Source organism: Callionymus lyra, chromosome 15 (genome assembly GCF_982586985.1).
Source record: "Callionymus lyra chromosome 15, fCalLyr1.hap1.1, whole genome shotgun sequence".
NCBI classification, from domain to species: domain Eukaryota; kingdom Metazoa; phylum Chordata; class Actinopteri; order Syngnathiformes; family Callionymidae; genus Callionymus; species Callionymus lyra.
The window spans coordinates 19,901,041-19,913,200 of record NC_141832.1 but is presented as its reverse complement, the minus strand read 5'-3'; the positions used below and the strand labels follow the sequence as shown (position 1 = coordinate 19,913,200).

Genomic DNA, 12,160 nt, shown 5'->3' with positions numbered 1-12,160 from the left:
TAGAAATGATTGCTTTTTCGGCTTATGAATGGAGATCATATTCTCCTCTCCTTCAATTTCATGAACCTTTTTTAGTGTCAAATAAAAGAGATAGAGATGTATGACAGAAACTGGAATAAAGATCCAAGTGGTAAATCATAATGTGTGTTAACTCCAGATGTAACTAGAGGTTCTTGGAATGTCTTTGTCCAAAATAGTTCCAGGTGTATGTATAGGGTCACAGTTCTGTTTGTATAGGGTAACAAGGTGTGGTTTTATTGTCTGGTGATAACCATAGACTTTCCTTTCTCTGAAACAGTAGAACAAGATTGTTTGATTCATTTTATTTCAAGTAGAAATTCATCTCAAAACACGACTAGTAAAGTCTTGAGTCACACAAACGTAAACACTTGACTAAAAAAACACAGAAGCAAAAATAAGGCACAATGACAAATCCACAGGATTGTCTCTTTTCAGGATCTCTCTGAGTTGTTTTTTTTCACTCCTGTAAATGACAAAAAAAACATAAAAATTGTTTTAAAACGGAGGCTTGAGTGGGTTGATTTACAAGGAAATGTCAACAATCGTTGTTTGAGTTAGGTGTGTCTCTGAAGCCAGAGTTAATAATTGTCTGGTGTGAGCGCCAACAGATTTTTACATTCTCATCAAAGCCAAGTCACATGGAAACAAGAGAGAAATGTGGATTTCATTAATTTCAGGCATTTTTAGATGCAGTTTGAGGTCCTTCACAACTGTGGACCTGATGTTAAATGCTACAGATAACTTTATTTTAATCATTCACAACCAGTTTCCTCGTTTCTTTCATAAACCACAGCAGAACAAGGATGTGTTTTGTGGTGCTTTCTTCCTGTCTTGCTACCCTCCAAGTTCTCTGAAACAACCTCATCTTGAAAGGCCAACATCTTGAATGAGATCCAATTAGATTTTGTCGAATATCAGTATTAACAGAACTTAGTATTTTAAGGAGTAATTAACCCAGAAAATTCCATAAATGTGTTAATTACAACATGTAATAATGAACACGGAATTTTTATATGTATGGTACGTTATTTATATATATATTGATAAAAAGTATTAATGATAAATTACTTAAGTGGAAAAGGTCAAATACTCGACTAGGTTGGTCGATATAACAGGAACAGGAAGCAGCATAAAGTGACATAAAATCTTTAAGTTTAGCTTAATACTTGACAAGAAATATTACTGTAAATAGTGCATTATTAAGTGAGTAAAAGACAGTTCGAAGAAGCAGAAAGTAACATCACAGGATTCAAATATTGTCAAAAACAGACCAGCAAGCGACATGTAAGAGATGTCATAAACTTCCCTAAGTTTTATTTATGTTTTTTTATTTATGATGTGACAAGGTTGCAAATGACAATTGTTTAGGACTTTAGAAAAGTATTTTTCAACTTTTTATCAACAAAGCACTTGTTTTTCTGATGGTGAAATTACTTATAAATGAAAGATTTTAATTGTCATGGTCAGGAAATAAAAAGAAAAAAGAGGAAATAGATCGATCGTCATGAAAAATAGGAAGTTATTGAAGTTTTATCCACAAATATAATAGTTATTGCCACATCGTTGGTGCAATATTAAATACAAATTATTAAAAAATATAACAAGAAAAAAACCTCACCGGTCATGAGGGGGGAGCCTCGCTCCTGCCACCAGCGGGGGTCATCGTCTCCATAGCAACGACCACCGTCGGGGTCTCCGCGGGTCTACTCCGGTCCCCGTTTCTGCGCAGAGACCTCCTGATGCTGCCGGTCACCCGCCCGGACAGGCGCCTCATGACCCCTTGGACCCCTCCGGCCAGCTTGTCCTTCTTCAGGAGCCCCACGTCGTCCCGCAGCTCCTCGGGGGACACCTCGATGTTGCCCGAGTACCAGAAGACCCACCAGATGAGGCTGAGGAAGATGACGATGGCGCCCGCGTAGATGAGCAGGTCCGAGAAGAAGACGGACACGAAGACCCCGATGAGGAGGACCCCCAGACCCAGGACGTCGAAGACCACCGCGAGCCAGAAGCAGCACACGCAGCGACCCAGACCCCGGTGCTCCTGCTCCTCCATGGCCGCGCACTCGCACTCTGTGTGGATGGTGTCGCGTTGCACGGTAAGGTGAGACAGGTAAGGGGCGTGGTCAGCGCCGAGTTTGAACCCTATTAAAAGGCTATCATTCAGGATATAAATTTGTTATTATTGTTTTAGTTTTCCGTCCGAATGTTTGTATTGGACAGATTGTTTCACTCTGCAAATAATAAATAAATAAATAAATAAATAAATAAAAAACAACTATGCATATTCTTTGTTTTTAAAAAATTAAAATAATCATTTTGGTGTTGAATATCAGTATTCACATTTTATAACGGCTAATTGTATTAAAATATATGTATTTTCTATTTAAAACAAGGGTAATATAACCCAAATAAATGAAGATAGATCGTTATTTAAGCCTTCATTTTGTTATTTTTGTAAGTAAGTAATATTTATTTGCTTTAACAATCTGAACAATACTCAATAAAGTATATACTGTGTCCATTAGTGCTGTTACCACATATACCATTTGGCTTATGTTTATTAATTTTCTTTCATTTTTATTATTTGAGTTAAATTTATGTTTAATCATATACGAAAAAAAAAAACTGCGATACTTTTTTTCCTTCAACTTCTGGCTCTGCTCTTTCTTCAAAACTGATAAGAGACCTCATGACTGAGGTTGCTCAATCTTACCCTGACTTGTGAACAAAACCCCAAGATACTACAGACAAGACTATTATTTATAATTGATCACTTAGGAAAATGATGGCCCCTAATTTACTCCAGCCATGAAGGGATTTTTTTCCCTCCGACCTGGACGTGTTTGGCATCTAAATCAAGTGGATCCATAAAGTGCTTGAATAATATAATAAATGATTAGTTGTAGGTCAAAGGTTTCTTCATTAATCACACCAATAATATTTCACGATTTATGGTTCTTACTTCCTGGTTGGGTCATTTTACCAAAACTCTGAATGGAAGTTTGTGATTTGAATACATTTTGTAGTCATTTTTACTCAATTAATTTGTTATATAATTTTCTAGATTCCATGTTTTCTTTAAAATTTAAATTAAGTTTTGTAAACCAACTATGCAAGCCTTACATTATCTGGTAATTCCAAAAGTAACAGCTGATTTAATTTAAATAACAGAAAAGGTCTCAAGCATGAACATCCTAATAGAATTTGTTAGAATATATCTTAGTATACTTGCTGTAACAGTGACATACACTTCAAACTGTATTCTGTAAATGTGTATGTAAATAGCACACCTCTCATCTCCCTTATCAACTCTGGGATATTTTATAAAAAGAAAAACATTAACAAATACATCCAAGGAGGGCATGTTTGTTAAAGGATACGCTTCAAAACATAATTTGAACGTGTTAAAACAAGATCTAGTCTGAACAGTCTGCTCCATGGAAGTAGGATTACAAAACATGAGACTGGAACCTTCAACTTTTCTAAACGTCACGGTCACTGCATAATCACATTGACTATGATCCACACGGGCACTAAATAACAGAACCGAGTGGGGAAAACGCCCAGAAGCAGACATTCAACTATAACTTTCAGAAACTGGTGTTAACTTGGCAATTAATTCCAATTACCATAGTGGTGATATAAACCCAGATAATGTCAACCATAACAAGAGAAGTAATGCTTTCGTTGCAGCCACAAACTCATTCATTTAATGCTAATCAGTTCCAAGACAAATCCTCACTGAGAACACAGACTTGGTCAAATGAAATCATGATTCTCCAATTTCATATTTTATTGTCATAGTTGTTTTAATTACATCAGTTTAGCTCCGGCACACGGCCGGAACGACACATGAGAAACCAAAAGAATTGGGTAGAAGCAAAGGGTAACCCCCATGATAAACATTTTGGTTTCAATTTGTATTTTAAACTATTTTTTACCTCTGAAAATCAACGTTTTATACTCCAAGCAAAAATCCTGGTCCACATCTGTGTACAGATATAACTTCTGCCATCAGTCAATGTCATTGATGAAAGCAGGAATGGAAAAAGAAAGAATCATGTGAAGAGTAGACTGGACTACTGGGGTCAAGGAATGCGGGCTAACCCAGAAATGGCATAGCTGAGCTCTCAATATGAGAAAGCCGACTCGTGTGGACTTCTTCTTGGTCTTCGTTTGCTTAAAAACAGGTTTCTTTATCTCCAAAGTTTTTTTTAAATCTGAAGCTGATCTTCGGCACACAGGAGGAAGAGGGGAAGCGTGAGAAGGATGTGCCGTCGCCCTGGACCACAGTGTGGGCGGCTTCGATCTCCGCCCATTTATCGTCAGGCACAAACTTCCGAGCAGCTCTGAAGTCCTTATTCACGATCGTTCGCTAGCTTCAGCACCTTCCCGATGGCAATGGTCTTACCTGACGAGAGCAAATCATGGAGGTTAGTGAGTGGAGGTGAAGAACGATTATTCTAAAAACACCTCCGTGGGGAAGTTCAGGGTCAGTGAGCGACACATTTGAGCACGTTTATGAATATTCATGAGGCTTCACTGACCTTCATCTCGTAAGGTAAATCTTCCCATCTGAGGAAAGTCTTTAAAGGTCTCGAGGCAAATGGTCCCTGCTGTGCGTAGACGTGCGATGCAGACTTGGTCCTGCTTGACAAATCGTGGTCGTTGTTTGCCTTTTTCTCCAGTCTTCTTGTCTATCAGGCAGATAAAGGCCTGGAAAGAGGAAGAAGAAGACGTGGGAGATCAGACACGTGCAGCTTGACGACACTCAGTGACGATCCTTCTAAGATTTTGCTGAAATCATTACCACAATTTCTACTTCCTCGATGCAAGTATGGATGTGAAGCACTGCATTGTAACCTGCACAGATGATGGATTTGTGTTCTATGATGACAATCTGAAAAGAGAAAAGAAGTCACTTTATCATTCATGTCCGAGTTGAACTGGAGCCAAAGATGCTGTTGACGTGAGCGCTGACCTGGGCATCGAAGATGCGGCCGGTGTGGCAGAGGTTCTCAGCGTTGCACAGGATAAAGCCGGGCAGGATTTCTTCTTCCTCGATGCCCTTCAGTCTCAACTTGAGGTTTTCACCTGGTCCAGCATCTTCCGTCTCCACGTCGTCGGACAGGAGGCTCAGCACCTCCACCACGTGCTACGAGTCAGAACGAGTCAGTGTCAATAGGTAGGTAGGTAAAACTTTATTGATCCTCAGGAGGTCTCCTTCGGGAAATTGTTTTTTTCCCCAAATGGCCACAGAAAATACAGCAATTTTTCATAAAAAATAAATCAAAAACAAGATAAGAGAACATAAAGAGAAAGAACAAGATGATACAATCCAAGTCTAAAGATAAAGAACATAGATCAAATAAAAACAACAAAGACAAAGGATACAAAGACTAACATAGAACAGAACATTCAGATACTTTCTCTCCACTACTGCCCCCGAACTCAGAATTGTACAATTTAATAGTCAGAGGTCATCAATAAATCGTCTCTCACCTTGTTGGGCATCATCACCAGTTGTTGTGCTTTAGCGATTGAGCCCGACTCCAGCTTGCCAAGGATCACTGTTCCCATGTCCTGGAAAGACACGCTCAATTAAAGCGAAGCTGCCGAGAGCACATGTCAACTGAACCACAATTAACAATTCATCACTTGCTAATCCAGAAGTGCAACATGAGGCAGACAATATCATGTGCAGTATCGTTTGTTAAACCAATAGAAAGTTCGACCCAAACACCTACTTTGTATTTGTCCACAATGGGCAATCTAACTGGTCCATCGCTCGATCTGTTCAGGTTTGGCAGACTGTCCAGGTGTGGAATGAATGGAAGCCCTCTGCAACGGCAGCACATGAAGAGATCAGAGAAGGTGCTCAGCTGGTGCAGGGGTCACGTGCGGGGGGTCACGTGCGGGGACTTACGTGTACCACAGACACGTGTCGATGGGCTCTTTCAGGTTGGCACCGGTCAGTCCTGAGCATGGCATGAAGTGAATGTCTTTTTTTGGGTTGAAGCCGACCTTCTTCAAAAATGGCAAGAGCTTCTCCTTACACTCTTCATACCTGAGGGCAGATTATACATCAGAGTTAACGATTAGGATTTTCATGGCACCAAGATCCAGTTCAAGAGATTTGGGAAAAGGCGTTAGAAAGGCTGATAACATCGAGCAACTAAAATACACATCGTCACAACCAAGAGAACATCTTTTGGATATCAATTTTTTTTTTTTTTAAACAGACAGAGGTCAGGCCATCGCAGGTCTTGTATGCAGACAAACCGCTATTCATGCACACAAATGGACCATTTAGAATAATCCTGACAAAGGACTAAAGATTGGAAAACCAGAAAAGGTCAGTTTTGCTAAATACGGTCATTTAAATGGTAACCAAGAAATATATTTTAAGACTCTTCAAGGGCTGCAGGCACTCAAATACAATATAACAATGTAACATGAGGAACAGAAGCTTCCAACATCACGGGGGAAAGGATTTAACACAAAGGAATATCCAAACTTTAAGTCATTTAGATTTAAATACCCAAGTACTGATATAGGATTTTGTCCGTCCTTGTTGTTAAACCTACCTCTCTAGGCTCCAGTTGACTGTGGGGTCATCCATCTTATTCACTAAAACAATCAGGTGTCTGACACCAGCAGTCTTCGCCAACATGGCGTGCTCCCGTGTCTGTCCACCCTTTTCAAAGCCCGTCTCAAATTCACCCTTCCTGGCCGAAATGACCTGCAGAAAAACATGCATGATCAGCAAAACACTTCAAGGAAACGCCTGTGATTGTACATCGGTTGATAGTTGCAGCAGGTGAAGGACTCACCAGCACAGCGAGGTCCGCTTGCGACGCGCCGCCAATCATGTTGGGGACGAAGCTCTTGTGGCCGGGAGCATCTAGGATGGTAAAGTGTTTCTTTTCCGTCTCGAAATACGCTCGTCCCACCTCCACCGTCTTGCCTTTGTCCCTCTCCTCTTGATTAGTGTCCAAAGCCCAAGACAAGTACCTGAACAACGAGACAACAGTTGTCAAAATAGCTGAAGCAAACTATCCAAAAATGATTCGGACACTCACCAGGTTTCTCGGTTCTTTTCTCTGGCTTCTCGCTCATATTTCTCCAGAGTTCTCTTATCTACCATACCTGTTAGATACCTGGTAGGGTAGTTGGAAAAAAGACCAAAGCGTCAAGCACATGTGACACAAAACAAAAATATGTGGTTACTTACATAATTTGTCCACCAATAGTGGACTTGCCAGCATCTAAAGAAAAACAAGACAAATTTAATACATTAACTCGCAGTGGTCAATGATACCACACACATTTTGAGAGACAAAATACTTTCAAAAAAGTTGGCTGTTGGAAAACTCTTGTGAGTCAACTAGTGAAACTGTGGAGGTTCTAGGTTTTAGTTTAATTGTATATGTTGGTATAGTTTGTGGACTATGTTTGTGGTTTTTAAGGATGAGTGTGTTTGCACAACAGCATGGACCCCAAATAGATGCGTTTTATCCTATTAAAGCTAATTAGTTCTGTCACATGAATATAAATACGACACGTACCATTCTGTAACTATTCTATTATGGCTGAGATCACAAGAACCACAAATACTTAAATGTTTAGGACCATAATTAAGAACACTCCAGATCATTCCAGTTCCTTGACTTGCATCTTGACTACAGAACGATTTATCGTGACTGCTATCTAAGCATGTTCAACAAAATACATGACCGAGTCTAAAGCGAAGTCAAAACATTTGTAATTTAAATATTAAATTATGGACGTTTGAGCACAAAGTAAAACACTGACCGACGTGCCCAATGAACACAACATTGACATGTTCCTTCCTTGGGATGTCTGTCTGTGGAGCTGGAACCTTGCTCACTGGCACTTCCTCTTCCTCCTCCGTCACCTCTGGAGCCGTTGCCTCTATGACCACGTCCGACTCCGCTGGTCCTCGATCACCACAGGGCACACCTCCTGGTTCATTCTCGTTCGGCTCGGCTTCTTTTTGGTCCCAAGGCTCTTCGGAGGTTATCACCGAGTCGCCGTTCTCGAGTGGAGCTGCCCAAGAGATATATTAAATTAATATTCATATACGTTTGCTTAAATTAATAAAATGTACAACGTTTAAACTGCATACATGTATATAAAACCAACCACCATAGTATGGACTCATACCATCGACACTATTGTGCAGACATGTACGCGGAAAAGAAAAGTATGCAATGTACTGACTGCCCAGTCTATCTAAATATTGGGAGGTTGTTAATGGAGTAATAGATTTAAAAATAACACAATTCCTTCTGTGAGTGCTAAATTAACTGAGTTAGAAAAACCTCCTTAATCAAAACGGGGAAATACAAAAAAAAGACACAAACAAAGACACAACTTTTCAATTAGATTCAGGAGAAAAAATGTTTTGCTCCGACTAGCAAACGTGTGGTAATAATAATCGTCCCGGCTTGATCTTGTGTTTTCTTGACAAGTTTTAACAATTGATCTTTAAGACCTTAACTGGTCATTATGATATTTTAAATAAGCTCAACAGCTGGTGCAGAATGAACACTTGTACATTTGTACTGGCCTGCTGTTGTTTCAAAGTGCTGAGTTTTAGGGAAAACGATACAGACTTATGCATGCATCCCCGTGGACAGAGCCGAAGCCAAATGTTGACACCACAATTAAAGGATTGTCAACTGGTGTGGGTGGTCTGCCAGGTACACAAACATCATTTAAAAAGAGTAACTTTTAATGCACAGGCACACAAATTGTTATGTTGAGATGCATTTCTCTGGTATCAGAAACCTTGTATCACAATCACGTCATTTTTGTCTGAATATCACTGTCCAACAGTTTAAATTGGAAACATTTAAAACTAGAGTCATCTGTTAAGACAATACAGAGGTTAATTATCTTGACAAAAGTTATAATTGGGACCCAACATCTTTCCCTGTGATTTGCCAAAATATATTAAATTGATTTGGCCCTTTCATTAACCCTGTGGAGCAACAACTCGCACTGAAAATATAAAGCCAAAGGTATTTTCTTGTTTACCTTTTGCTATTCGGAGGGGGTTGACAATTGGGGGATGCAGCACTTCAATTGTCTTCACTGATCCCTCTCTTTTTACACATTCCACATTATTTTAAGTCTTTTTCGTTTTATAGTTTAACCTAATTGACCAAATTGATTCACAAATAATTTGGCTATTGCAAATACATACGTGTTCACAATGGAACTGGTATTAAAATAAATAAAATATATGAAGCTTAAATTGACATGTACAACCTTAGTTTAAATGAGCAGCAAGAAACCAATCTAACACCTTCAACTCAATGTTCAAAAATACCTGTGTAGTGTTTGAATTAAAAACAATGATGTGTATTTACAGAGTTGGCCCACCAATCGCGGAGAAGCACAGCAGCACAACAAACTTGTTCCTCACCTGAACACAACTGTGCACTATACAAACAGTACATTGCTACGGGGGAGAGGATGCACATTCTTTACCCGGTACGATGAAGCCCAAGCTAAGTTTGTTTGTCGATAAAATAAGTGTTATGCTATACGAGTTGATGACAACCAGGCTATCTTGTATAACATTGCTAAAGACACTGACCCATGTTCAATCATAAAAGCTTCCTTAGAGATCATTTTCAGAGTTTCTCCCCTTATATCGATTTATTTATTCATATAGTATTGATAGCGATAGCTGGTGGAAATATTGAGATATTAATTAAGAAAAGTTATATCCATTAGGGCTGAAAAATGCATCAAAAAATTAATGTCATTTTGATATTACCATGTTTGACGTGCATATGAAAATATGTGCGATTATTTCTAATGATTCAATGTACAACCCACGCTTTCCTAAATGCGCACTTTAACCAATGAGACGCAACATTAGACGACTAAACACCAGTTGCCGCTTTGCAATTGGCCAGAACCAGGGCGCACTCAGCCTCAGCTTAGGGCGTATAGTAAACAAACAAGGTGGGGAAAGAAGAGAAAGTGCAGAGGAAAGCTGTGAGACACTTGTTCCTAAAAGACACTGCACCACTGGAATTCGGGACCGTTGTCGGTTTCACAACCGAGGATGGGGAAATACGACAAATGTCCTGTATATTTAAATGTATATTGTCCTGTCGAAAACTCCTCCCTTGGAAACTGGTAAAAGGAGTACGACAGGAGATGTCAAGTGCCATTAAATATGTAATTTTCACAAATCGAAATTTCGGACACAATGTTAAGTATGTAAAGGCAGAGCTTTTATGTCATTTGTTTAAAAAAAAAATTCCACTTTGTAAATGCCTTTACACTTTGTTTAACTTTAATTTAAAATTATATATACATATATAGTAACCAGTGGATTGATATTTCACTTTAAGGTTTAAGTACAAAAATAGAAAGTTGAATATAATTCTGTGTATAATTAAAAGTGATATTCGAGATCTTTGAGTATTTTCTTTTCCAGAGGAATGTAAAAGGTCACTTTTACCAAGAATAGTGTAAAAGTTCGTGCCACCCTAATATCCATTTACAAATAAAAGCAATACACTTGGAATATTGAATACTTGGACAAACATTTAAAACAAATGCTCCTTTACATCAGATGTAAAACGTCAGAAGACCTTTGATTGGGTTTAACATTTCTGGGTGCAGTATTTCGAATGGTGTTTTTTTGTTCCTGTAACAACACGAACACTGTTAATAATTCCTGTTGGGTTGTGGCCTCTCTTGGCCTATCATTGACCCACTTCTGGTCCACTCTTGACCAACTGTGCGTAGTGGAAACCACGTCACACCAACAACCACTAATGATCATTTCTTGGCAAAACTTACTGAATGTGAATAAAAAAGTAACGGAAGAAAGGAGTTCACTTGACAAACGCCTGGTTAAATAAATCCTATTAGCACACAATAGGCGGCGCGAACACCTGGGGAAAGGAACGTACAACACACCGGCTAATGGCGATGCTAACTAGCCATGAAGCCGGTTCTTGTAAAATCTGACTCAATCGTCCGTTTAAAAGTTACAAAACCAACTTTGTCTCGCGTTATTGACGCCGCGTTATCGAACCGCGTCCGGTGCGGTTTTTTGTCTCACGTCGTCATTTGTGTTATTTTCTAAAAAAGTTGTCTAACGCGCTAGCTTGCCGCGGACGCGTGTGAACACAGGCTGGGCTAGCACCAGCGGCTAGTTAGCACATGTAGCTTACTAACCAACGTGACAGTCTATACCCACCAGCGGGGTCCGCGCCGTCCGTGTGGTTCTTCACCGCGAAGCCCGGCACGAACTCGACGGCGTTGACGTTCGGCACAAACGGTTTGGCGTTCACGTTTAGGTTCGTCAACGCGGACTCCAGTTGTCCGTCTATGGTGGCCTCCTCCACGTCGTCCTCTTGTTCCCAGGAGTCAGGGGCAGTGTCTTTCGCCTCCATCGCGGGCTTTTAAGAAGTTTTTAACCAGGGGGTGAAGATATGAGCTCGACAGTTCGTGGGGGGAGACGCTCTGTGGTCGGTGCTTCGCTTCGAGACACCAGGCGTACGAACTCTTGGTCCAGCTGGCGGGTTTTGTCGCCACAGAGGATGTTCGACTCAGCACTCCCAGAGACAGTCCGCGTGAGCTTGTGCGTCCCCTCAGTCGACGTCTTCTGACGCAGTGCACTCTGGGATAGGTAGTTTTAGTAGAAACGTGACACGGTTGGGTTTGTGAAAATATGATGACAGGTAGAACGACATTTCCCAGAATCCATTTCCTTTCTGTGCCAAGTAGTACTTTTTATCACTTTAAAGGAACAGTTATTTTCGTTAAAATAAACCTAAATTGTTTTAAATTAGGGTTTTCTACTGAATTTAAACCGTCTTAAAATAAAATGGTGGCTAAACACTTTATTGCGATTTTTTCTTTAATACATCACTCTTTAACACGACAGGCTATTAGGGCCACTAAAATAAAATAATACGAGATTAAACTCGTATACAATACTATGACCGAGTATTAGAGATACTCAATATACTATACTGTATATATTTTCAGTGTTATTACGAGATCATAGTAATTTAATAAATTTATAGTAACTTTTTAACGTCTTTATATATTTTATATATATATATATATATATTTATAT

At 39.6% G+C, this 12,160-nt stretch overlaps 2 protein-coding genes across 2 annotated transcripts; both read right to left on the bottom strand.

The window, feature by feature from the left end:
* Positions 1 to 366: 366 nt before the first annotated feature.
* Positions 367 to 2,078, bottom strand: LOC148065238 (transmembrane protein 238). Its single transcript, XM_087809346.1, has 2 exons — positions 1,640 to 2,078; positions 367 to 484 (listed from the first exon to the last, which is right to left on the bottom strand). The coding sequence occupies exon 1, from the start codon at positions 2,072 to 2,074 to the stop codon at positions 1,643 to 1,645; it is 432 nt and encodes a 143-aa protein (XP_087665472.1). The 5' UTR covers positions 2,075 to 2,078; the 3' UTR covers positions 367 to 484; positions 1,640 to 1,642.
* A 1,715-nt stretch (positions 2,079 to 3,793) lies between these two features.
* gspt1l (G1 to S phase transition 1, like) lies at positions 3,794 to 11,663 on the bottom strand. Its single transcript, XM_087809100.1, has 13 exons — positions 11,276 to 11,663; positions 7,837 to 8,091; positions 7,256 to 7,289; positions 7,104 to 7,181; positions 6,855 to 7,035; positions 6,609 to 6,763; positions 5,948 to 6,088; positions 5,769 to 5,862; positions 5,524 to 5,604; positions 5,003 to 5,176; positions 4,832 to 4,921; positions 4,569 to 4,737; positions 3,794 to 4,432 (listed from the first exon to the last, which is right to left on the bottom strand). Exons 1-13 carry the CDS (start codon positions 11,469 to 11,471, stop codon positions 4,380 to 4,382), a joined length of 1,701 nt encoding a protein of 566 aa, XP_087665226.1. The 5' UTR covers positions 11,472 to 11,663; the 3' UTR covers positions 3,794 to 4,379.
* Positions 11,664 to 12,160: the final 497 nt, after the last annotated feature.